Genomic DNA, 26,303 nt, shown 5'->3' on the forward strand with positions numbered 1-26,303 from the left:
TTCAGCCCTTTTTTACAGTACCTGGGAACAGACAGACAGACAGACAAACAGACAGACATTTGGTGAATTATAGTAAGGTACACTCACCTCTAAACTGTCTGGCCAAAGTTTGAATCTCGGCCCAGCTATAAACTGTCATCCCGGTTAACTAGGGTGATTTGCCAATTTTTGCACCATCCTTCGAATGGATGTTAAACAGGTGTACCTGCCATTTTTTCTGCCAGCATTTGTTGGTGGACGTTGATGATCCCATGGTGTCCTTCACGAAGAGTAGGTGAGCTGTTGCCGGCACCATAGCCAACTCATAAATTCCTGGCCTAACCAGTAGAGGCAATGATGCCCTCAGCCAGTGAAGCTACCCCGCAGTCTTGTGCAGCTCGGAAAGAGGATTGTAACACTAGCGTCGTTATTTTTTGTTTCAACATCAATTCCAATAAGAATTGAAAAAAAAATATTGTGACTTTGACCTTCAGCTTTTATTTCTTGTTGACCTTCAATTATTATTGTGACGTTTTATTTTGACGCATTTCAATGCCATATAAAAACAAGTACAAAAAGTTTTAATTAAAACAAAAGCCGCGTCGATGTTACACAATGCCTAGATGCAGCTGTGCCTATAACGTCGATGTTATAGGCACAGGACATTCCTATTGATTCGATTACTTGATGTTATTTTTGTGCAAAGTGAAAATATATCTCGGCAATTTCCCGTGTGTGGCGACGAATTTTTTATATATCTCGGCATTTTCCCGTCTGTTATTTCAGGCGGTGTATGACTGACCATGCCGCGATTTAAAAAATATATATCTCGGCAATTTCCCGTATGTGGCGACACGTGAACGAAGCTATGCTCCTCTCTCCACATTATTGTGACGACGTATAAATTAAATATTTCATCGTGACGATTGTCATCAAATGGACGGATTTTTAATATATCTTGGCATTTTCCCGTCTGTTATTTCAGGCGGGGTATGACTGACCATGCCGCGATTTAAACAAAATATATATATCTCGGCATTTTCCCGTTTGTTATTTCGGGCGGTGTATGACTGAACATGCCGCGATTAAAAAAAAAAAATCTCAATGGACTTGAAGTTACAGGCCTTTGAGAATTCATTTCGTTCTATAAAGGGCAACTTTCATTGGATTTTATTCCCGTTTTTTTTCAACCGAGTCTAAAACTATGTTAGCGACTGTGAAAAATGAAATGATATATCGAATTTGATTTGAAAGAAAACTGTGTGAGAGAGGAAGACACCACGGGCCTACAAAACAGGCCTCAAAGCTATGCGAGTTAATAAAATGGTGGATATTTGTTTATATGAAGCCTCTCCCACAATGGGTGGAGCTATGGTTCCCAGAATGGGTGGAGCTTTGAGGTTTTGTCTTCTCTGCAAGAACAACAAGAAGAACAAGAAGAACAAGAAGAACAAGAACAAGAACAAGAACAACAGCAGAGGGCACTCTATGACCAGCGTCTTGCGACGCGGCTAAAAATACAATTCTTAATCGTATTGATGTTAAACAAGAACTAACTGTGCTCTGAGCGATCAAGCGTCATATATCAGGTGCCTTTGGGAATTGTGTGTAGCTTGGCTTGTGTGTGTGTGCGTGCACGTTTGTCCAATTGTGTGCATGTGCGTGCACATTTGTGGCCAACTTCCGTTGTATTATTACAGCTGTTTTATCGCACCTTAATCAAATCTGACACAATCTTCCAGACAAAATATTTGTTTCTTCTGATGCAACTAAAGCAGCTGCGATTTTGTTTCTCATCTGGTTTACTGGTTTAAGTCACTGGCATTGCACATCACACAGAGGGAATCACGAAAACAGTGAGTGCAAATATCTTCGAAATTGTAGCTGTCAAATCGAGTTTAAGCCCAGCGGTCTTGGTTATTTTGGGCGCCCAACATACCCACTGTTTTCTTTATGTTGAACAGAAAATGCAAGAAGCCCTTGGCACCGGACTGCACTTTGCAGATAGCCACAGAGAGCGGGGGAGAAGCCAGCCCCATGGCTCTGCTTGCAGTTGTGTTTTGTGCTGACCCGAGCTGCTTATTCCTCGCCTACGGCAGCCCCATGCGTCCTGTGCTTGAGAAAATGGTAAATTAATTCGATCATTCATTTTATTTACTTGTCAATTTGTTAGTATTGAGAGGCTGACTCTCATGGATGAGCAGACCATGATTTTTCCCATTTCAGTTCTTGTTAAACCACAGCTTCTTGTTGACTTGTCTTTCTGCATCTTTTCCATTCTCTTTTTGACTTCTTCTGTATGCAGCACACGGTTGTGGGTAACATAATGTCCTGGGGATGCAGCTTTGTTGCCTATGCAGTGCCCCCCCCCCCTCCTCCTGTAGGTTTGAGTTGCAATTTGTAATTTGGCCAAGGTTCTGGCGATAACTCACTTCCTCTTCACGAAGGATGCCCAGTTTAATGCCTATTCGAAGAATACACTCACTGGTGTATCATCATGCATGCGAAACACCAGGATGACAGTTTCTTTATACTTCGATTGAGATTCGAACCCAGGATAGATAGCCAGCTCAGAGGCGAGTGTGCATACCTATGTGCCATCCTGCCAGCCCTCTTTCTGACTATGAAAGCATACATCATGGCTTGTGCATCCTCTAAAGATATTGTGATCAGCACCAAGTAAATAATGAGGAATCGTAGCAAGAAGAGTCACTTTGTATTGCTTTTGAAATTTGTGATGGGCCCCATTGTGGAGGCCAAAACTTTTGCAATGCAGCAAGCTATCTTTGCAATGCTCACACCTGTCTGAACATTGCATTGTTTAAACAGAATCCTTTGCTTACTGTGTTCCCAAGTGCATTCATCTGACACATTTCTCATTTTCTATGCAATATGCTAGTTAACTGTTTGAGTGCTAAATTTTCAGGAAGACTGAATAAAACGTAAGAAGTTTGTTAATACCTCCGCCACCAAAGGTGGATGGTTATGTTTTCACCCCTTCTGTCAGTTTTTCTGTCAGTTTTTAAGTTTGTTTGTTTGTGAACAAAATATCTCATAAAAGATGTGGACAGATTCGGACAAAATTTGGGAGAGATGTAGCGTATGTGACGAGGACGAAATGATTAGATTTTGGTGAAGATCCGGATTCGGATCCGGCTACTAGAATTTTAAAAAGTGATTCTTCACCATTGGGAGATAGGGCCAAGAACAATACATAGCAGGATATCTGAAAAAGTTATGGATGGATTAGGACGAAACTTGGACAGATTGGGTGTGTGACGAGGAAGAATCGATTCAATTTTGGTGAAGATCTGGATCCAGATCCAGCTAGTATAATTTTTAAAGTGATTCTTCACCATTGAATGATATGGCCAACCACGTGGAGGTATGCTCGCTCTCTACTGAGTGCCGTTTTAGTTTTATATGTTTTAGTATCACTGGACAAACTGCTTTTTGAAAACTCCAAATCGCTAGCTGCATAGTCGCTTGAATCGTCACCATTTTCACAATCGCTCAAACCCTCTCGATGTCGCCATTTTAAATACAAATGCGCATAAAACCACACTTGATAAGTGAGAATTCATTTTGGCCAATAAACATCGACCTTACAAATAAGGTAATACGTTCCAAACCAATCTTTTAAGGCCATGCTGAACTGAACATACCCACATGCCGAACATACCTCTCCAACACTAATGACTAGAGTGATTGCTATCAATCAAACTTGGTAGAGAAAGTGCAGGCCCAATTAGGGGAGCGGGGGGGGGGGGGGGGGGGGGTAATGATGAAATAAAAATATGAAGTGATATTTTCTTTAATTGATTTTGAGATTTATGGGGGGATTTGGAATAGGGGAAAGAGCAATGTATTTGTTACCAAACCTTTCAAAGAGAGTCTAGTTTCCATGGGGAGTAGAATTGTGGCTGGGGGACAAATTATGTGAGGGGTGTGGGGGGAGTAGACGGTTGAGGCTTTGGGAAGGGCATAGGATTAGTTATGTTCGTTTTATTGAGAACAATGGGGAAGTTGCACGTAGATTCGCCCGCCATCCCACCGCCCCCCTCCCCCGCCTCCCCTAGCCATTAGCACTTGTGTGAATATTTTCACTAATTCCTGGAATTCTCGCATCATGAGTTTTATTTTATGTTTTATTTTAAGCTTTCATTCCACTTTTTCACAACGAAGGATAGCTTGCCGATGCCCGTGGTTGTTGTTGTTACATGATGTTCCCCACCTCATCCTTGAATGCAGAAAGCAGACATGTCTGAGCCACACATCTGTCTTGTTCGTGACGACCCTCTTCTCAGCAACATTCAAATGAAGATTGCTACACAAAAGGTAATGGATGTGATGATATCCTCTCTGTTGAGGGATTTCTGCAATTATTTTGCTCAAAATTGATTTATTATAAAGTTAAATAATCCTTGTTATCATTTCTTAGTATCCCCTCTTTGCTTGTTGATGCCATGATGATGGCACACACGGCTTTATTGGGGGATGAAGTGAGCGGGGGCTTCCGCTGGCCAAGTAAATTTTATTTCACTTTTTTGTTTACTTTGATATCAGTATTATTATTGATTTGCATGGGTCATGCTTAATTTTTCTTCTTATTGTTCTGCCGGACTACCTGCACAGATAATTGGTGACCCATATATTATTTGATTGGGAATCTGTGATTGTGATTTTTTTTTTTAAATCAAACAGCAACAAGAAAAGCAATATGGGGAGATACATAGAAGAATAAAAAGGGATTTTTTGTATTTTTACTATGCTGTAGTCTGTGTCCACCAGCATCAAAGTGGTACCCAGTGGTATTTGTAAGTGTAAGCTTAAATGGCAATCCATTATCCATTATTCACAATTAATTTTCTTTTAAATCTAACATTAACTTGAATCCGCCTCCGGTTTCTCGAGCGAGGTGGCGACTTTGGATCTCTCCAGGCATCAAAAGTTTAAGTATTTTTCCATTCGTGTGTTTGTCAAATTTCCACTCGTTATTATATTGCCTATGTATTATTGTGTGTTCCTAGTTAGTTTTGGTTTGAAATTCCTGTAACTTGTAATTCATTAATCGTTTTCTGTTTGCTCCACGTGCTTGGCCTTCTAACCTGAGGCTTCCCCCGTTGGCGTTTTTGTTAATATAAGTTTTCCTTCGCTGTATTGCTTGGTTCTTCTTGGTTCTTGGTTGGGATTCCGGCTTCCGGTCCGCTCGAGCAAGGAGGCTTGCTTCGATCTCTCCACAGCATCGAAGTCCTTTCCAAGGGTGTGGTGCTCACCGGGCCGCTGTGGTGTTCGCATTACAGCCCGACCGAATATCGTCGCTTCGTGGGGGAGTATATCCGAATATCGAATATCGACCCGACCGAATATCCTTGGAGACGGCGTGAAGCTGGAAGGTGTGAAAACATTTTGCTACCTCGGAGACATGCTGAATGGAGAAGGTGGATCAGACTCGGCAACGGTTGCTCGAGTGAGATGTGCATGGAAGAAGTTTCGGGAACTGAGTGGCGTGCTGATGAGGAGGAGAGTGTCGCTGAAGCTGAAGGGAAAGGTGTATGCTGCATGTGTGAGAAGTGTTATGATTAATGGGAGCGAGACATGGGTAATGAACGTAGAGCAGCAACGAAGGGTGGAAATGCGAATGGTTCGATGGATGTGCGGAGTATCGTTGAGAGAGAGGAAGACAAATGATGAATTGCGAAAGATGATGGGAATATTGCCTGTGATTGATGCTGTGAAGAGGAACAGGTTGAGATGGTTTGGTCATGTATTGAGGAAGGATGAAAGTGACTGGTTGAGAAGAGTGATGGAAGTTAATGTAGAAGGAAGTAGAGGACGGGGAAGACCGAGAAAGACTTGGCTAAAGATGGTGGAAGAAGAAATGCGGGCAAGGGGGTTAACAAGGAGAGATGCAGAAAATAGGGCAAAATGGAGAAGATTGTCATGGGGACCGCAAGGCTAACCCCCGCTCTAGCAGGGAACATGGCCTTAAAATGCATGTTGTTGTTGTTGTCGTGGCTGCTTTCCGCTGCCGAAATCCAGCGCGGCTTGGGCGATTCTGCCCCTGTTTGGAGAACACACAGCGCGGCCTTCATCGGGGCCGAGCGAGCAAGGCTTCCGCTGCCGAAATCCAGCGCGGCTTGGGCGATTTTGCCCCTGTTCTGTTTGGAGAACACCCAGCGAGGCCTTCATCAGGGCCAAGCGAGCAAGGGCGTGTCGGGACCTGGTTCGCGCCATTGACCGAGTGGTTCGCACCAACCGGAGCTGTTTTCGGATGACGTGCTGATGTCCTTGGACCGCGCCAGGCTCTGGGCCGACCGGGCCGACGTGGTGTGTGGTGTTGATATTTTGAGAGGCTTGATTTAATACCCCAACCTCTCAACCTCACCTCCTTTTCTGCTACCCCACCGTTATTATTTGCTAGTATTTTTAGTGAAAGCCCACAATATATTATGTCCTTATATATATGTGCACATTATATATATATGTGCTTATATATATGGACCTCCAGCTTCCGGTCCGCTCGAGCAAGGAGGCTTGCTTCGATCTCTCCACAGCATCGAAGTCCTTTCCAAGGGTGTGGTGCTGACCGGGCCGCCGTGGTGTGGTGCTGACCGGGCCGCCGTGGTGTGGTGCTGACCGGGCCGCCGTGGTGTGGTGCTGACCGGGCCGCCGTGGTGTGGTGCTGACCGGGCCGCCGTGGTGTGGTGCTGACCGGGCCGCCGTGGTGTGGTGCTGACCGGGCCGCCGTGGTGTGGTGCTGACCGGGCCGCCGTGGTGTGGTGCTGACCGGCCGCCGTGGTGTGGTGCTGACCGGGCCGACGTGGTGTGGTTCTGACCGGGCCGACGTGGTGTGGTGCTGACCGGGTTGACGTGGTGTGGTGCTGACCGGGTTGACGTGGTGTGGTGCTGACCGGGTTGACGTGGTGTGGTGCTGACCGGGTTGACGTGGTGTGGTGCTGACCGGGTTGACGTGGTGTGGTGCTGACCGGGTTGACGTGGTGTGGTGCTGACCGGGCCCCCGCAGCCGTGATGCCCCCCCCCCCCCCCAGAATTTCCATGTTTTAAACGTTTCCCAGTGTGTACCCTGGATTAGAATAGGTACACCGTATCCCTGCATGTCGTAAGAGACGACTAAGAGGGTTGGCATCAGGAAGGGCATCCGGCCATAAAAACATTGCCTCAAAAAGAGAACCATGACAATTACAACGACATATGGGCAGGGTACAGCCCGAAGTGGAGATCGGTTTCTGAGGTTTGGGACATGGAATGTAGGGACAATGACAGGGAGATCAGGAGAAGTGGTGGAAGTATTGGTCAGAAGAAGAGTGGACATAGGTTGTGTGCAAGAGACGAGATGGAAGGGAAGTGGTGTGAGAATGGTGAAGGGTAGGCAGGGACAGAAATACAAGTTTGTGTGGCAAGGGTGCCTGGAGGGCGTGAATGGTGTTGGTGTCCTGTTTTCTGAGGAGTATGTAGACAGTGTGGTGAGTGTGACTAGAGTGAGTGATAGGTTGATGATGGTGAAAATGATGATTGGAAAGCTCTTGGTGAACGTCATCTCGGGATATGCTCCACAGGTTGGTCGGAGCGATGAAGAGAAGGACAAGTTCTGGTGTGCGATAGAGAAGCTGATGGAAAACGTGAAAGATGAGGAAGTTGTTGTGGTAGGAGGAGACCTAAATGGGCATGTGGGAAGGAGTATGGATGGTTTTGAGGGAGTTCATGGGGGTTATGGTGTGTGAAATGGAGAAGGTGAAAGGATTTTGGAGTTTGCTGATGGAGCTGATTTGTTGATTTGTAATACTCAGTTCCAGAAAGAGGATAATAAGCTTGTTACATACACGTCAGGTGGGTCGACGACAACCATTGACTACCTGATGGTGCATCGGCGAGATAGGGGGCACCTCCGGGACACAAAGGTGATCCTGGGGGAGGAGGCTGTTTCACAGCACCACTTGGTTGTCTGCGACATAAGGGTGAAAGGTGCGAGGAGAGCGAGGAAGAAGTTCAAGGAGTGGCAGAACGAAGGGTACGGGAGCAGAAACAGCAGAGCATGAAAGTTGTAAGGCAGCCAAGAAGGCTGCAAAGAAAGAGGTAGCAAAGCGCAGGAGGCATGTAGGAAAATGTTCGGAGAACGCTTGGATTCGGAAGAGGGTCAGAGAGCAGTATTCAGGATTGAAAAGCAGATAGCGAAAGAGGTGTGATGTGATGGGGGTGAGTTGCTTGAAGGATGAAGTGGGACAAATCGTTGTGGACCCAGATGGAATTAAAGGAGGATGGAAAAGATATATGGAAATGCTGTTGAATACAGAGAATGAATTGCATGGCAACATAGAGAGTAACCCAGTTTTAGGACCGGCAGAGAAGATAACTGAGAAGAAAGTTGAGGAAGCGATAAAAGCAATGAAGAGTAGAAAAGCGGGAGGGCCGACGGGAGTTGTGGGAGATATGTTGAAGGCAGCAGGAAGTTGGGGTGTGAAGAGAATGACAGAGATCTGTAATCTGGCGGTGAAAGAAGGCCGCATTCCAGTGGATTGGGAACTGAGTACCCTCTTCCCTCGAAACAAGGGGAAAGGTGACCCTCTGGAGTGTGGCTCGTACCGAGCGATAAAGTTATTGGAGCATGGAATGAAGGTATTGGAAAGGGTGTTGGAGGGGAGGATAAGGAACAAAGTGAAGATCGACGAAATGCAGTTTGGATTTATGCCAGGAAGAGGAACGACAGACGCGCTCTTTATTGTGAGGCAGTTGCAGGAGAAGTACATGGAGAAGAGGAAGAAGTTGTTTCTTGGGTTTGTTGATCTGGAGAAAGCATTCGATAGGGTTCCACGCAAAGTATTGACATGGGCAATGAGGAAGTTAGGAGTGGAGGAATGGTTGATCAGAGTAGTGATGGCAATGTACAAAATAGCGCACAGCTGTAAGGACGAAGGACGGGAACAGTGGTGAGTTTGAGGTGAAGGTGGGAGTGCATCAGGGGTCGGTACTAAGTCCACTACTATTTGTAGCTGTGATGGAGGTGCTGGCTCAGAAAGTAAAGGTGGGTTTACCGTGGGAGTTGTTGTATGCAGATGATCTGGTGTTGATTGCGGAAAGTATGGATGGACTTAAGGAAAAGATGAACAAGTGGAAGGAATGTATGGAGACAAAAGGTCTGAAGGTGAATATTGGAAAGACGAAGGTGATGGCAAGTGGTAAAGCATGTGGTGAGGTGGAAAGAACTGGGAAGTGGCCCTGTGCTGTGTGCAGGAAGGGTGTTGGAGTGAACTCCATTCAATGTACAATGTGCGCTGATTAGGTTCATCAAAAATGTAGTGGTCTGAGAGGGTCATTAACCAGTGTGGCAGCTACATTCAAATGTAAGGTGTGCACAGAGGGAGCTGCAGATGGAGGAAATGTTCAGTTGGATCTTGGAGATGGCATGATGCTGGAAGGTGTGAAAACATTTTGCTACCTCGGAGACATGCTGAATGGAGAAGGTGGATCAGACTCGGCAACGGTTGCTAGAGTGAGATGTGCATGGAAGAAGTTTCGGGAACTGAGTGGTGTGCTGACGAGGAGGGGAGTGTCGTTGAAGCTGAAGGGAAAGGTGTATGCTGCATGTGTGAGAAGTGTTATGATTTATGGGAGCGAGACATGGGTAATGAACGTAGAGCAGCAACGAAGGTTGGAAAGGGTGGAAATGTGAATGGTTCGATGGATGTGCGGAGTATCGTTGAGAGAGAGGATGACAAATTATGAATTGCGAAAGATGATGGGAATAGAGCCTGTGATTGATGCTGTGAAGAGGAACAGGTTGAGATGGTTTGGTCATGTGTTGAGGAAGGATGAAAGTGACTGATTGAGAAGAGTGATGGAAATGAATGTAGAAGGAAGTAGAGGACGGGGAAGACTTGGCTGAAGGTGGTGGAAGAAGAAATACGGGCAAGGGTGTTAACAAGGGGAGATGTAGAAAATAGGGCAAAATGGAGAAGATTGTCATGGGGCCCACAAGGCTAACCCCCGCTCTGGCAGGGAAAATGGCCTTAAAATACCTGTTGTTGTAGAACTCGAGATCTTTCAACCCTTCGACTGATACCTTCAGGCCATTTGACCGTTACAAGTTTTTAGACCTTTGCCCTTCGCACATTTACAACTGGACCATTTGGACCTTTCTTTTGCAATCGACGACCTTTCATTTAGTACGTCTTTCCCTTTATTTGCCACACAAAATACACCACACAAAACAAGTCCTGGTGAGGGTCTGCAATCTCTGATTGCTCTTTCTTGGTCATTTTAAAAAAGTGATTCTTCACAATTGGTAGATGGGGACAAAAACAATATATACCTTGTGGCACGATATTTCAAAAAGTTGAGGTCAGATTATGACAAAATTTGGTGGGTGAGTTGGGTAGGTGACAAGAACAAGCTGAGTCGATTTTGGTTCAGGTCTGGATACAAAACGTAAACTGTTCAACCTGGCGGAGGTATATGCAGTGTTTTAACAGTTTTTTCTCAGGTGGAGCTCATACTTTCTCAGCCCTCTGACCCTCCATTCAGGTGCATGATACATGCGTTATTTGGGTAAGGCACATGTTCTTAACCTTCCTTATTGAACTCCCAAAATCATGGGTTACTGCACACTTGAACGGTTTTGTTCATCGTTTCTTCCATTGGTGGAATCTCTTTTCTGAGGCTGTACATTTTCCCCCTCTTCCCTCCAGGGCTTCCAGCAGGCGGTGCACCACCATTTCCTCTCATCTCCTATCCCTACTCACAATCTTTTCAACCCCCGTTAATCCACCTTATCTTAACCCAATCCTCTACTTGACGGTTGCCGTGTTAAGTCTTCTGTTCTCTCTCTCCTCTTTTCTTGTTACCTTCGCAAAAGCGGAAGGTTATGTTTTGATCGCTGTGTATTTATTACCTTCGCAAAAGCGGAAGGTTATGTTTTGATCGCTGTGTATTTATTTGTATGTCTGTGTGTGTGTGTGTGTGTATGTTATTCGCATAACTCAAAAAGTATTCAACCGATTCGCATGAAATTTGGTGGGATGATAGGTTATTATCCGGGAACCATTTGATTAGATTTTGGAATCGATCGGGTCAAAGGTCAAGGTCAAGGTCATGAAAAGGTCAAAATCGTCTTTTTACCATAGCGCGGTCAATTTGTGTCCAATTTATATGAAACTAATGCCAAAATGCTTTGCTACACAGATCTTGTAGTCTTTTATTTTGGCAACAAAAGTAGCTGCGGCGAAGGTATGCGCTCTACCGAGTGCCCGTTCTAGTTTGTATGTCTGTGTGTGTGTGTGTATGTTATTCGCATAACTCAAAAAGTATTCAACCGAATTGCATGAAATTTGGTGGGATGATTGGTTATTATACGGGACACATTTGATTAGATTTTGGGAGCAATCGGGTCAAAGGTCAAGGTCAAGGTCACGAAAAGGTCAAAATCGTATTTTTGTTCTGTTCCCTACACTCCCATGCCAAGTACAGAACAGTAGCTGCGGCGAAGGTATGCGCTCTACCGAGTGCCCGTTCTAGTTTGTTCATGCCTTTGTTTATTGTGTCCAACTGTTCCTTCACTACTGCATTTCCAGTTCATTGCCATTTTGCCCTCCATTACCTCACTCCTCCATGAGTCTCAACATTGTGGAGAAAAGAAAAAGCTTCCTCCATAATCTCTTGGTGGTCATAAGACATGACAAATCTTTAACCGTTGCAGTCTCATGTGTGAAATTTTCATTGTATGGGATGTGTTGTCTTCTACGACTACAAAAATCGTGTTTTGGATACCACAACATCATTTTTGAGGCGATACTGAAAACAATATCCTGCAAATTTCGTTCTTCTTGATCTAGTATTGTATCAAATGTAGATTATACGGGTGGATATAAAGCCAGGTAAATGAACTTAATTTTAGGATGTCTTGTTTCAAATCCAGCCATTGGATTTTAGTCTCGGGACTTTCTTTCATTTTACTTGCACGACATTCATGGGTATTTGACTTGACTGTAATTTAAGATCGATGTGTCGGTGATTGTTTTTGTGCCGTTGTGCATCTGACTTACATAAGAATTATTGGAATCTCCTGCGATGAAGCTAACTCCGAGGGCCTTTCACTCACTCACCGCAGGCAGGTTGGTGGTCTTTCTGTCTTCTACCGACTCCTCTCCGGCCTTGCTCTCCCAGCTCTCTCTGTGCTCTGTCCCCCTAATATTCTACAGGTCGCACAAGATCTGCCTGCAGCCCTCTTCTGGTTAAACTGCCAAAATCTAGGCTCTCTGCTCACCTTCACTCTTTCATTCCCCTTTTCTCCCGCCTCTGGAACAAACTCCTCACTCTCTTCAATCCCACTCCTCCCTCCAGGTCTTTAAAACAGCTGTTCACCACCATCTCTTATCTTCCCCCATCCAAAACCTTGATCTTTTCTACCCCCGCTAATTCACTCCAGATACACTTTTTTTGAAATTCCAACTTCTTTCCTGGAAGTCCTTGCAGTGTTCATATGTTTTATACCTCTCCCACCTCCCCCCATGCCCTCCCCCTCCCAAATTTCTTTCGATGTCCCTGCTCTCAAATGTTGTGTTTGTGTCCTTCCCCCTCACCCCCCCATCTTGTCTACCGCTCCCCTTATTTTGTGTTTTGTGTCGGTTTGACTTTTTGTGTGATTAATGTTAGCTCTTTCACGAGCCTCGATCTTGTATCAAAAAAAACAAAAACGTATAACTCGGTTGAAAACTTGTCTTGCCAGATGAAAACACCGCTGGTGAAGGACTCAAAAGTACTTGTGCCTGGATTGCCTGGGCACACACGGAGAGGCGTTTCCATGGGTAAGCAAAAGAGTCAGCGTGGCTGCAAGCGGAAAGACACAGAGGACAATGTTGGCGTTTCGGGGCAGGTGAGATGGACGACAGAAACCTAATGTTGAGACAAAGTAGCATTTTTCCACTTTGGCTTGTTTCTTTTACATTCCACTCTAGTGTGCTATTGGTTTGAGGGCTCCAGATTAATCATGTTGTTTTTAAAGGTATAATTCATTAATATCTGTACGAAGGGGGGGGAAAAAAAAAGGGGTGGTATGACGGAACTTTAAAAATGTATTTTTTTTTACCTTCTACTCTGCACATACATTAAGTCAATATCGATGAGCATTAAAGGTGTTAAGAGCCAGGCTTCTGAAGGGTTGTAACGGGTTGACAGAAGGAGGCATGGAGACATTGAAATGTAATTTATACTCACTGGAGAGCGATCTAACTCTAACCTTTGTAGGTGGCCTTATTCCTCCTTCCAGGAGCAGAGTCTTGAGGCAAGACTGTCTTCCCTAGAGATGTGTGAACCTTCACCAGGTCGCCAAGATACTACGGAACTGACCGACTTCAATGTGTTACTATCCCAGGCATTGGAGAGCAATGACGAGCCCTTGCTCAATGTAGGTCCTCAGAAAATTAACTTTTAAATGTATTGTGTGGATTGAGTTCTGCAAGGTTAATGCATTTAAATTTGATTGCTGTTAAGATTGTGTCGTTGATTTTTCTAATGGCTGCCTGAACCCTTTGCTGCCACCCACAGAAAGTTCTGCAGATGAAGCAGAACAGCCTCGTCTATAGTACTGTGGCCCAGTTACCAATCCAAATGGTGCTTCCTCTCATACAGGTGGTAGGTATCTCTCCATTTCCTTATGGCTTCATGAACAGTGATAAAAAAAACTTCGTTTCCTTTGTGTAATGTTAGCGTTAAAAAAGAAAAGAAAAATGTTTTTCTTTTTTTTTTTTTGCAGGTAACAAAGAGGCTCCAATCCCATCCAAGGAGGTGAGCCACTACTAGCTGTTTTCCCTTCTGAAAGTGAATGGTTTTGTTTGTATATTTTCCAAGATTGGTGGAAGTTTGTGCAATGATCTAGGCAGCGCAAATTTAATGGCTTTTAATATAATTTTATTTATGTAATGCAATACTGCTCTCCTTGTATTCTGGGAGCTAGGCCCGGTTTAATTTGACAAATTTCTGGGAGCAAATTTCTCAATGGTGTGGTTCTATTTTCACATCAGTTCAAAGCTTGAAAAGCTCATTCTTAAGTTCAACCAGATCAGACTAGCGCCCCTGGCACTGAATTAAAGCCATGCTGAAATAGATTAAGCGGTAAACATGTTAGCCAAAATGTCGACGAACAGCTCAATGAAATTGCAGCAAATGGATGTACATTGTATGAACGACATCTAAAATTTTGTCAATGGTCAGCCATCTTCATTGTTCGATGATAGAGACAGGCTATCATCTCTGTCGCGATCACTGTCATTCCCCAGTCATGATCAAGCTTGAGTTTTTCGGAGAGCTGTGGACCATGAAATCGGACAATATCGTATGAACCATGCGATAGCTCCTAACCCTCTTCCAGGGGTCGATTGATTTGTTGCTCATCAGCATGCGCCCACATCCTGGCCACGAATGCTGATGGTTGGACATGGAGAGGGTGTGCTCTAAGTTATGACAAACTGTTGGTAGTGATCTCCCTCAATTTGCAGAGTGGATTTTTGGGTTTCTTGGCCTGTCTATCGGCTTTATCAAACGCAAGAAACCGAGCATGATTGAATGAGATTTCATTACTGAAACCGCGTACATGCTGTATGTGAATGTCACGATGGCAACCAGTGTTGTCATCGACTTTATTCTCACAGGCCAAAGTAGGGAAAGTTTCCTTGAATCACCCACTCGCCTCCAGACATGTTGCTGGTCGAACTTTCCCCAGCCTAACAAAGGATGATGTGTAGTCACACCTGGTGAAGAGATGAAAGCAGGGAGAGCAGTGCACATACATCATCCTATTATCTCTGCAATATAAGAAATACCCACAGGCCACATGTATCCGTTTTGTTCTGGAATTCATGTCCATCCAAATTCTGGTCCGATATTTGTGGCAGTGGAAAAATAGTATGACAGCTATATCGATATATGAAGCCCTCACAACAACACTGCCAATGAATTCTGGTGCAGTCATGACTTATCTGAAGAGAATACACAAGTGTGTATCTGCTTCATGGTGATTGCATGATTGTGCCTCGACCTTCTCTGCGATGACCTGATCTGGACACATTTGTCATTGTAATCCATGAAAGCTTAGATATTTGATATAATGGGTCCGAATTGACTTTTCCCCACTTGTGCTAACAGGTCAGGCAGTTGACATTTAAAAGAGGGTGACTTCAGGGCATCATTCCGTTTCAGATGAGTTTGTTGTCGAAGTTTCAGATGAGCTTGATGAGCTGGGCCAGTAATGGAGTAGACCGTCATCGAAGCCTCTGTTATCCCGTTCTGCATCCTTCATTGATGGATTTTAATTGACCTTATCGAATACTATGTCAATGCGCCGACGGCAGAGCAGTGATCTGGATCAGGATGCGTCAAGCTTGGCTACCGTAGCTGCAAGGTATATTCAGAGGTAACGCATGCCACAATAAGTTGCCATCAATAATGCAGGCATCAGCCGTTGATGGCTTCCAGACTCGATTTGATCCTCCAAGTATCTAAGAAGTTTACTCTTAGCTGTTTTGGCCAAGGTTCTATCTGTGAGCACAGGGACAATGGCACAGGAGTCAACAAGAAGGAGAGTACCTGCTGGAGATTTTCTGTTTTGGTTTCAAGATGAGCCGTCCCAGTAAGTGTTGCGTGCATTTCAACTTGGCGACTTTCTTATTGGTTTGCCTGTCTGTTTTGCTACCGTCACATTCAAAATAGAAGATGTTGTTTCGGGCAGGATCCTGTATGGAGGCCTCCGTGAATTTAGCATTCTGCCTCTCTCCCTTTTGGCGAAGTAGAAAGACGTACTCATTCACAGTCATGCTGGACACTTTGCCTGTCTGGATATTGTACAGTGCTTTCTCTGAATGGATTGCACGAGTTTTCAATGACACAGATTATCTTTTCCAAGTCACCTTTGTCTCTTCTAATTCTTGCTGGGTGCAATTCGGAGGCATCAGCGTCGACTGTGCTCATACCTGAGATTTAATTCAGGGTGGTAACCAATGATCGTCAGCATCCCTCACAGACATGCACTGTAACAGATTTTGGTTGCGGAAATTCCTGACAATCTCAGTGGCATAATAATTTACTGTTTGTTCAACTGTGCGATCAGGGCATCAAGAGAAGTGATTTTTGTTTCTTCTTGAGGATAGCCCGAACACCGGGAGTGTGTTTGGGCTATCCTTGAGGAGCAAAAAATGTATTTACAACACCATATCCCTGTCTCCCCCACTCCCTCATATTAATGGATGTGGTGTTGTCCACATCCTGCAGATTTGCAATTTATCTCGTCATCCAACATGTGTAGGTCAACCTGGTTGGTGATGAAGAACAGTCCAACAATCCTCGACAAAGTGTCCATCTCTATAATCTGGAAGAATGTCCCTCAAGTGTGGCTTCATGTTGTATGGTCTCAGTATAGCATGAGCAGCATCCAGCTTCCTCTTTTCTTTTTTTCTCATGCTTAGAGGTACACACACTAGGCTTTTTTGGGGGGTGCGGGTGTGGTGGAGGAGGAGAGGGTGCAGGATAGAGTCTAGGTTCGTAGAAGAGCTAGATCACAGAATGGATCAGGATGCCAAGAAACAAAAGGAATTGCAGAGAGAAGAGGGAAATTCCAACAGCAGGGTCAAGGGAGGAAATAGACTGAGATGGACAAACAAAGGATGAGCGTAACGATGAGGGGTAGGTGAGAACACAAGGGGTGGACAAGATGGATACAGAAATATAACATTTTGCGGGAGTATGGGGTGGTTTAACGGGTGCAGAAAAGATCACGGTTTTGGTTTGGAGAGGATTTGAGATGGTGGTGAACAGCTGTCTTGAAGATCTGGAGGGAAATATATTCCACCCCAGGCTCGATAGCCTCTAAGCTACTGAGCATGGAGTCAAATTTTGACCCAGCTATAAACTGCCGTTACGGTGTTTCACAGGTAGGGCATGACAATTCATCAGTGTGCGCTGTCCCTCGGAAGGAAATTAATCTGGCGTCCTGTCTGCTGACATTGATTGGTGGACGTTAAAGATCTCATGGTGTCCTTGACAGAGTAGCCGAGCTATTGCCGGCACCATTCCCAAAATTCCAAATTCCTGCCCTAACTACTTAGTCGAACGGAAAGCCTGACCAGCCGGTTCGGTGAAAGCCTTGGGCCAAAAACTTCCACTGGCCAACACCACAATAATGTGGTAATTGTGGCTGTTAAACAAGAAGATTTCCCTTCATAGCACGGGATGTTTCCCTTTGTAGGTTGAGTTGTGTTGTCCGATTTGCATTCAATGTTGACAACTACACTGAGTCACCAGCTCTTCAATTATTTTGATTCCAAATGGCCTCAAGCAAAGTTCCTGGGTGGAAACCCGATTTATTTACTTGCATTACATCTGTGTCAGATTATTTTATGATGAATATGTTTGTTCCCTGCAGTGCGTTAAAAATGCTGCGCTGGATCAAGACCGTGTGCATCGTGCATGCGTCGTACCTTTCATCAGTGAGTGCTGCTTCCTAATGATTTTTTTTATGGATCCATGTTGTTTGCAGCAGCATGTGGTTGATTGTGTGTGTGTGTTTGTGTGTGTGTTTTGCTTCCCCATACAGTTACCAGACCTGCCACAACAGTTTTCCACAGTTTATGAGCTTATGGACAGTCGTCTACGAAACTACCAATGCTTGATCCGCCTTCAAGGAAAGCTGCACATGATGACGCAGCAGGTGAGGCAGGCAATACCAAGGTGGTCAACTTCCTGTGCTGTACAGTATTGCCATAGGTTGTTTGTTGACAATGGTCAGCACAGCATGGCTCCTTCGGAATATATACATACTAGGAAGAGTACCCGTCCTAAGTGATGGGAAAAGCCAGCAAAAGTATGCTCCTCCTCTCTCACCCTCCCCTTATCCTCCTTCCCCTCATCCCCCACTCTCCCACCCCCCCCCCCCCCCAATTCCCTGTCCCTCTTCTCTCCACCTCATACTCCCCCACCCTCTCTCCCTCCTCTCTCCACCACACTCCTCACCCTCCACACTGGATATATAGGCAATTTTACGATGTTTCATGCCGGTACTTTTGACGCTATATTTTAAACTCCGATAATGTAGCAAGCAAGAAATCATGCTTTTTGTTCTTAACATTTGTAGGTCTTGACGTGAGATAGACCTTTCTTCTGATAGCTTTAATTTTTTAGATAAGTTTCATCTTTAAAAAATGTACACTTACAAAGCCAAAAAGGTGCTACAACTACTAATCTGAAGATCGTTACCTCAGTAAGAAACTGAAAAGCCAGTTTTGGAAAAGCATGTATTATCTGCATGCTGAGTTTCAAAGAGCCTTGTCCGTCGTCCGCGTTCAGTTTGATTAAATGGACGTCTGTCAACTATGAAATCACAACCAAAAAACATATTGCAAAGTGAATATTGAGCAATACAAAACTTGAGACTGAAAATAGAAGATAAGAATTCACTACTATACTATACTCTATCTATGTGACCGTGAGCAATTTCTCTAGCAGTTAGTGGGATAAAATTTAGTTAACCCTCCGATAGTTCAAAACTTTCTGTGGGTTGCATCAGCCTTAATTTACACCATATTTCACACGTTACCCGCCTAGCCTCTTAAACATCTTCATGCGTTTCTTCATCAATCATGCATGCGGAATGTACTCAGACGCCTTGAGAAATCTTAACCATCAAAAATAACACGTACAAATCTTTTTCCCACGTAGCCATACGCATTTTGGAACAAATTCTGCCAGATCGCGAATGTAGTAGAATTCACATGGAGCAACATTGAAATCTGTCTGGAATGCTTTGTTTGCAGCTGAAGCAGCTTTTCTGATTTTTGATCCGGAAGGACATTAAATTAGTGATTCATCTTGCAGAGCATGCGCACGTTGACCGTCTGCAGCTTTGGCAATTGCACGGGCTGATGAAGACATATCGGTTTGCATGGCAAGCAAGTCAGTGGTGCCCAAATCTAGCTTTGCGTCTGAAGAATCGTCAGCAATAGTTGATGTAACAATGGTTCTTTTTCGGCGTTTGAAGCTAGAAACCTCATCGGGAGGTGGGGCTGGAACTCGCGGAGGATATCTTTCGACAAGACCAACACATATTTGGCAGGAGTCACCGTTGCAGTTTGTACGTGTCGCTCGTGAAGCTGATTCAACTCTCTGCTTTGCTGCAGAGAGCAGCGTCTGAAGACGAGGGGTTAAGTTATGGAGCTTCGAAGCACTTGAACTCGAAGTGGCCCCCTCAACTGCATTGCGCACACTCTGTTGACATGGCAAACACAATGACAAAGGCTCTGAAATTAACAATGGATTGTATTCAGGGAAGAGTTGTTGAACTTGGGAAAGAAGAGGCTTGTTCTTTGGGAGATACATTTCTTTGTATTGTTTGAGCGATTGGCTCCACATTGATTTAGGAATTTGTCTGTAGCAAACCACACATCGTCAAATTCTATTATTTTGATGATCTGAAGATGCAATTGTACTAATCATCGGGAAGTGGCGTCTTTACATTTCTGGCACCAGGGTTTTGTTCCACACCTCCGCACACAGTCAGGTCAGCACCACATATACCACCACTTCTGTGTGTGTAGGCAGGGGATTCTGCTTTCATCTAAGTGATAAGCAGCAGCACAACAAACACTTAAACCTTGTAGAATTAGAAGCTGTGAACAAAGTTAAAGCTCAGCAGTGACTCCAACTAATACACTGTGCTCTCAAGTGGTAATCTACATTGAAAACGTAAACACAATTCCTAAAAAAACATTTCGATCCTTTATGAGTATTTCATGCAAAATTTTCTACTTGCGTTTTGGAGTAAAGACCTACCAAGGGTAAGGAAAACGATGTCCGATTTATCAACGCAATCAAATGGAAGCACCAAAACAGCTGTCATAAGTTCCGACACACAAAAGTCGAAATACCCAGTGTGCCTCCCCCATCCTCTCTCCCCCATTCCCCTGTCTCCTCCACTCCCTTCTCCCTCCGCTAACATCCCGCTCCCTCCCCCACTCAATTCTCACTACCCTCATATCCTGCTCCATCTCTCCTAATCCCCTCACATCCTGCTCCCTCTCCTTTACTCCCCTCTGCCTCCCCTCACATTCTGCTCCTTTGCCCACTCTTTCTCCCCCACTCTCTCTCCCCCCACTCTCTCTCCCCCCACTCACCTGTCTCCCCCCCACTCACCTGTCTCCCCCCCACTCACCTGTCTCCCCCCCCACTCACCTGTCTCCCCCCCCACTCACCTGTCTCCCCCCCACTCACCTGTCTCCCCCCCACTCACCTGTCTCCCCCCCACTCACCTGTCTCCCCCCCACTCACCTGTCTCCCCCCCACTCACCTGTCTCCCCCCCACTCACCTGTCTCCCCCCCACTCACCTGTCTCCCCCCACTCACCTGTCTCCCCCCACTCACCTGTCTCCCCCCACTCACCTGTCTCCCCCCACTCACCTGTCTCCCCCCACTCACCTGTCTCCCCCCACTCACCTGTCTCCCCCCACTCACCTGTCTCCCCCCACTCACCTGTCTCCCCCCACTCACCTGTCTCCCCCCACTCACCTGTCTCCCCCCACTCGACTGTCTCCCCCCACTCGACTGTCTCCCCCCACTCGACTGTCTCCCCCCACTCGACTGTCTCCCCCCACTCGACTGTCTCCCCCCACTCGACTGTCTCCCCCCACTCGACTGTCTCCCCCCACTCGACTGTCTCCCCCCACTCGACTGTCTCCCCCCACTCGACTGTCTCCCCCCACTCGACTGTCTCCCCCCACTCGACTGTCTCCCCCCACTCGACTGTCTCCCCCCACTCGACTGTCTCCCCCCACTCGACTGTCTCCCCCCACTCGACTGTCTCCCCCCACTCGACTGTCTCCCCCCACTCGACTGTCTCCCCCCACTCGACTGTCTCCCCCCACTCGACTGTCTCCCCCCACTCGACTGTCTCCCCCCACTCGACAGTCTCTCCCCACTCGACTGTCTCCCCCCACTCGACAGTCTCTCCCCACTCGACAGTCTCCCCCCACTCGACTGTCTCCCCCCACTCGACTGTCTCCCCCCACTCGACTGTCTCCCCCCACTCGACTGTCTCCCCCCACTCGACTGTCTCCCCCCACTCGACTGTCTCCCCCCACTCGACTGTCTCCCCCCACTCGACTGTCTCCCCCCACTCGACTGTCTCCCCCCACTCGACTGTCTCCCCCCACTCGACTGTCTCCCCCCACTCGACTGTCTCCCCCCACTCGACTGTCTCCCCCCACTCGACTGTCTCCCCCCACTCGACTGTCTCCCCCCACTCGACTGTCTCCCCCCACTCGACTGTCTCCCCCCACTCGACTGTCTCCCCCCACTCGACTGTCTCCCCCCACTCGACTGTCTCCCCCCACTCGACTGTCTCCCCCCACTCGACTGTCTCCCCCCACTCGACTGTCTCCCCCCACTCGACTGTCTCCCCCCACTCGACTGTCTCCCCCCACTCGACTGTCTCCCCCCACTCGACTGTCTCCCCCCACTCGACTGTCTCCCCCCACTCGACTGTCTCCCCCCACTCGACTGTCTCCCCCCACTCGACTGTCTCCCCCCACTCGACTGTCTCCCCCCACTCGACTGTCTCCCCCCACTCGACTGTCTCCCCCCACTCGACTGTCTCCCCCCACTCGACTGTCTCCCCCCACTCGACTGTCTCCCCCCACTCGACTGTCTCCCCCCACTCGACTGTCTCCCCCCACTCGACTGTCTCCCCCCACTCGACTGTCTCCCCCCACTCGACTGTCTCCCCCCACTCGACTGTCTCCCCCCACTCGACTGTCTCCCCCCACTCGACTGTCTCCCCCCACTCGACTGTCTCCCCCCACTCGACTGTCTCCCCCCACTCGACTGTCTCCCCCACTCCCCTCTCCTTCCCCACACATCCCGCTCCCACTCTCCCCTACTCCCCTCTCCTCTCTACATGTCTGTGCTCTATCGTTTTTAAAACGCCTTCATTTTCGCAATTCATTTTCGGTTGTGACTTATCCTGTATTTACCAGAGTTTAGGAGTCGCGGAAGGGGAGAGAACGAGGCCATTCGTAGGGTTCGAAGATGGTTTATTGTAACAGCAAGATCCAGCACACTAAACTCGAACGGAAGTCGGCACGCTTATATAAAGCCAAAAGCCCTCTTCGGAGGGCGTGGCTCCGGCAACCGCGCGTGCTTCACGTCCGCACAACCACAAGTCCAACAGGCCCGTGCACGTGTATTATGCCCAAATAAGGTAATCACATAAGGTAACCGCCACATGCGGTTACCTGCACATAAGGTAACCGCCACAATACCATCCTTGTTACTGAGCGTCGGTGCCGCCAAAGCAGCTTCCTGAGAAAGGATTACACTGGGTGGTTTGCCATTGCTTTCCCAACAGTAGTTCGGGCAGGAATTTATAATTTCTTCAGGGAACCCGTGATGGCTCGCCCATTCTTCATGAAGGACACCATGGGAATATTTAACGCCCACCTACTTATGTCGTAAGACGTGTCTGGATCCAAACCCAGGCTCGACAGCTTAGAGCAGACTGCAGGCCTGGGGATTTCAGATCTCATCGGTAACCGTTTTTCCGTTCCGTGTTTTAAGTTTACCGGAACCGATGGGAAACCAAATTCCGGTTCCGTGCCCAAACCTAATGGGAAATGATTTTTTTCCCTTTAGAATTTGTAAAGCAAAACATTTGTAATACAAAATTAAAAATGTAGTCTCCAATAATAAATCCTGTCATTTACATGTATGCAATGTAATTAACGCATGTTCATTATTGAGGTTGATGTTTATTATCAGAGAAGAGCAAATTCTGTCAATTTGATGGGCTTATCCTGTTTTAAAATTAATAAATTAATATTATTAAATTTTCGTTCATTTTAAAAATGCCAATGATATTGTATTTATTCATTATTTATGGACTATTGTTGTTGTAAACTGTTATCAATCTTTATGTTTTAATATTGAAATTATTTGTGCTTAGCAAAGTAATATAGGCCTACCCAGTACTGATATATGCCTAAGTATTTGTTAAATAAATTCTGGATTGGAACAAATGTACTGCAGTAGGTTCGGTTGTCAGTGTCTCCCTTTGCCTTGTGAACATAGGTCACGCCGTTCACGTAGTTTACAATCGCCGTCAGTGGTGGACCGCTTATGCCCCGGCGCGATGCCTCCTTCCGTATGTCTGTGTAATGAGTAGCACATACTTTGCAGCGAAGCAATGTGACCAAGCCTTCCGCATCGCAAGCCGCTTCAAAATCGTCACTGAATGACCATTTTCGTAATGTTTTTAATGTGACATTTTCGGGGTTTTTTCGCTTAGCAACGGATGCCATTTTGAAAAGGAAGTCTGTGATTTAGACTGATGCTCATGTCTGTCAAAGCGGAAGTCATTTCGCGAACCTGAATGTGGGAAACTACATGCTATCTGCTTTGCCGGCCTAATTTTGTTGGAAATAAAACTCAACTTCTAAAATAGTTAGCTGCAAATCACACGTGAAGGTAAATACTACATCTTTTTGCCTTACACTGCCTTTCTGCGATGGGAAACGTACTTTCGGTTCCGTGTTTTTGCTATCACGTTACCGACACGCTACCGGTAACGATCGTTACCGTGAAATCCGCAGGCCTGAGACTGTGCATAACTCGAGATCATCCTGTCAGCTGAGGTCGTCCCTTAACGCACTGTTAATAAACTGATTTCATGTTGTACCGGAATGTATTGCTATACGTTAAAAATGTATAATAAAAGTAGAATACGAATCCAATCGGATGAAATCCGATTACACTCGCAATTACTTTCGGTCTCTATTTTTCACGTTTCACGTTCGGTCTCTGTCTCTGTTTTCATCTCAACTAAAAAAACAAAACAAAAAAAACCAAAAAAAAAAACCCCTTCTCTGTTCTTATCCGTTGTTCGTTCTTATTTGTTCGTTGGTGCTTCGACCACGTTGTTCGTGATCACGTGTTCACGTCGTTAAAAAATGTTTCAACTGTCCCCTGAAGAACTGTATTCTGTCATATACTATAACACCTTTTTCTTCTTCTATAAAAGGATGCTTTCGACTTGCTCACCAAATCTATTCATTCCAAAAAAAAATTCCATCTCTTACAGTTACAGTGCCTCTTTCATCCATTCCCTAAACTCTCCAGAACTCCACCCATCCTTCAGCGTCCTCAAACGTATTTTTGATTTGAAGGTCTCAAGAAACTCATTTTGCAATAAATGTTCGTTTCCCATTAATCGTACACTTTCTAAAATCCAATCTCACCCCTCCCCTCCAAATCTTCCCCATCACCCCTTCCCTCCAAAACTTCCCCATCACCCCTTCCCTCAAAAACTTCCCCATCACCCCTTCCCTCAAAAACTTCCCCATCACCCCTCCCCTTCAAAACTTGCCCATCACCCCTCCCCTCCAAATCCACCCCCTTGCCCCTCCCCTCCAAATCTTCCCCATCACCCATCTCTTTCAAATATTCCCCCTTGCTCCTCCCCTCCAAATCTTCCCCATCACCCATCTCTTTCAAATCTTCCCCCTTGCCCCTCCCCTCCAAATCTTCCCCATCACCCATCTCTTTCAAATCTTCCCCCTTGCCCCTCCCCTCCAAATCTTCCCCATCACCCATCCCTTTCAGATCTCCCCCCTTGCCCCTTCCCTCCTAAACTCCCCCCACACCCCTCCCCTCCGAGACCCTCCCTCACTCCTCCCCTCCTAGACTCCCCTCCCACCCCTCCTCCTCAAAGCGTCCTCCCCGCTTCTTCCCCCTTCCAACTTTCACCTTCATCTCCCTCAACCTTCTGCCTCACTCTTCCCCCTCCTCAAATAACACCTCACTGCGCCTCACCCAATCACCATCAAACCTTTTGTCCGCCCCATTCTTCCCTTTCTCCAAGCTATTCTGAAATCTCTGACACACCTTCAACAGCTCTCCCTACCTCTTCCTCCTCTTCCACATCTTACCCTACCGCTCCCCCCCCCCCCCCCCCTGTTCTGTATCCGATGCTCCCCCTTCCTCTTCTTTAACAGTATGGACCTCAAACATCCGGGGCCTTCGCTCAAACTTGACTGATCTCTCCATACAGGTTGCTTCTGATAAACCAGACGTGATCTGCTTAACAGAAACTTTCCTCCTTCATGATGTCTCTGATTCCTTGGTATCTCTCCCAGGTTACTCCCTCCTCCGGTATGATAGACCTGAGCCTCGTCCTGGAGGGGGAGTTGCTATCTTTATAAAAAACTCTATTCCTCACTCGCCCTGCACTGCCCTCTCTCCACCTCACCCCCAGGAATACCTTTGGCTACGGCTTCCCCTTCGCTCCCACCTTTTGTTCATATGTGTGTTGTACCGTCCACCAAACAGTGATGACTCCATCTACATCTCGCTGTCTGATAATATGGACCAACTTCTATCTACCCATCCCAACTCTCTCTTCCTCATATGTGGTGATTTCAATTGTCACCATGCCAGTTGGCTGGGTGTGGGTTCCTCTCTCACCAGCCATGGCTCTTCAGCAAAGGATTTCTGTGACTCACTGGGACTGACACAATCTGTCAATTTCCCGACCCGGATCTCAGTCAACGAAGCATCTTCTCTTCTGGACTTGGTTATGACAAACTTCCCTGAAAATGTCTGCTGCTCTTCTTCTGCTCCAATCGGCTCATCTGCTCATGTGCTTGTTAAAGTGGACATCTCTCTGACCATTCTCAGAGAGCCTCCTCAGCGTCGACGAGTCTGGCATTTCACTCAGGCCAACTGGCACGGTCTTCAAGCAGCCATCAATCATCTGGACTGGTCTCCCATCTCTACCGCCTCTGACATCAACTCATCCTGGGAATTCTTCCAAAGTAAATTGCTCTCTCTCATGCACAGATTTATCCCATCTCGTCTTCAGTTGTCATACCCTTCCTCCCGTCCATGGTACACGGAATCTTGTGGTGAGGCTATTGCCCAGAAACAACTTGCTTTCGTCTCCTGGAAAGCAAATCCAACGGAAGGAAATCTCATTTCCTTTCACAAAGCCCGAAACAAGTGTGTGTCCACCCCCAGGAGAGCCAGGAAACAATATCTCTCCGTTCTCAGGACAGAACTCTCTTATCTGTCTCCCTCTTCCAAATCCTGGTGGCGTCTGTTCAAATCTGTTTCTGGTGTTTGTTCCCCCTCCATCCCCTCCCTCACCTCAAACGGCCACACGGCTGATTCCGCACGTGAAAAAGCTGAATGCCTCAACTCTGTGTTTGCCTCTAAATCTTGTGTCCCAAACCCATCCCTCTCTGTACCCACCGTACCCAGTCATACCCAGCTGCTCCTGG

General features: G+C 46.4%; 1 protein-coding gene and 1 long non-coding RNA gene across 3 annotated transcripts in view; one reads left to right on the forward strand and one right to left on the reverse strand.

Annotated features, from left to right (window-relative positions):
• The window catches only part of WDR43 (WD repeat domain 43), a 118,459-nt gene that overhangs the window by 54,705 nt on the left and 37,451 nt on the right, over positions 1 to 26,303 (forward strand). For both annotated transcript variants that reach the window (XM_068132612.2, XM_068132621.2), the window contains 8 exons: positions 1,944 to 2,106; positions 4,231 to 4,317; positions 12,722 to 12,868; positions 13,262 to 13,399; positions 13,540 to 13,626; positions 13,748 to 13,779; positions 17,408 to 17,471; positions 17,579 to 17,692. In XM_068132612.2, the coding sequence (XP_067988713.2) occupies positions 1,944 to 2,106; positions 4,231 to 4,317; positions 12,722 to 12,868; positions 13,262 to 13,399; positions 13,540 to 13,626; positions 13,748 to 13,779; positions 17,408 to 17,471; positions 17,579 to 17,692 (832 nt within the window). The remainder of the gene's footprint in view (positions 1 to 1,943; positions 2,107 to 4,230; positions 4,318 to 12,721; positions 12,869 to 13,261; positions 13,400 to 13,539; positions 13,627 to 13,747; positions 13,780 to 17,407; positions 17,472 to 17,578; positions 17,693 to 26,303) is intronic.
• LOC137419423 (uncharacterized) overlaps positions 19,279 to 26,303 on the reverse strand; it is an 18,444-nt gene continuing 11,419 nt past the window's right edge. Inside the window, exon 2 of the long non-coding RNA XR_013620956.1 lies at positions 19,279 to 19,594. This is a non-coding gene — a long non-coding RNA (uncharacterized LOC137419423). The remainder of the gene's footprint in view (positions 19,595 to 26,303) is intronic.

Source organism: Myxine glutinosa, chromosome 1, assembly GCF_964187855.1.
Source record: "Myxine glutinosa chromosome 1, kmMyxGlut1.1, whole genome shotgun sequence".
In the NCBI taxonomy this organism is placed as follows: domain Eukaryota; kingdom Metazoa; phylum Chordata; class Myxini; order Myxiniformes; family Myxinidae; genus Myxine; species Myxine glutinosa.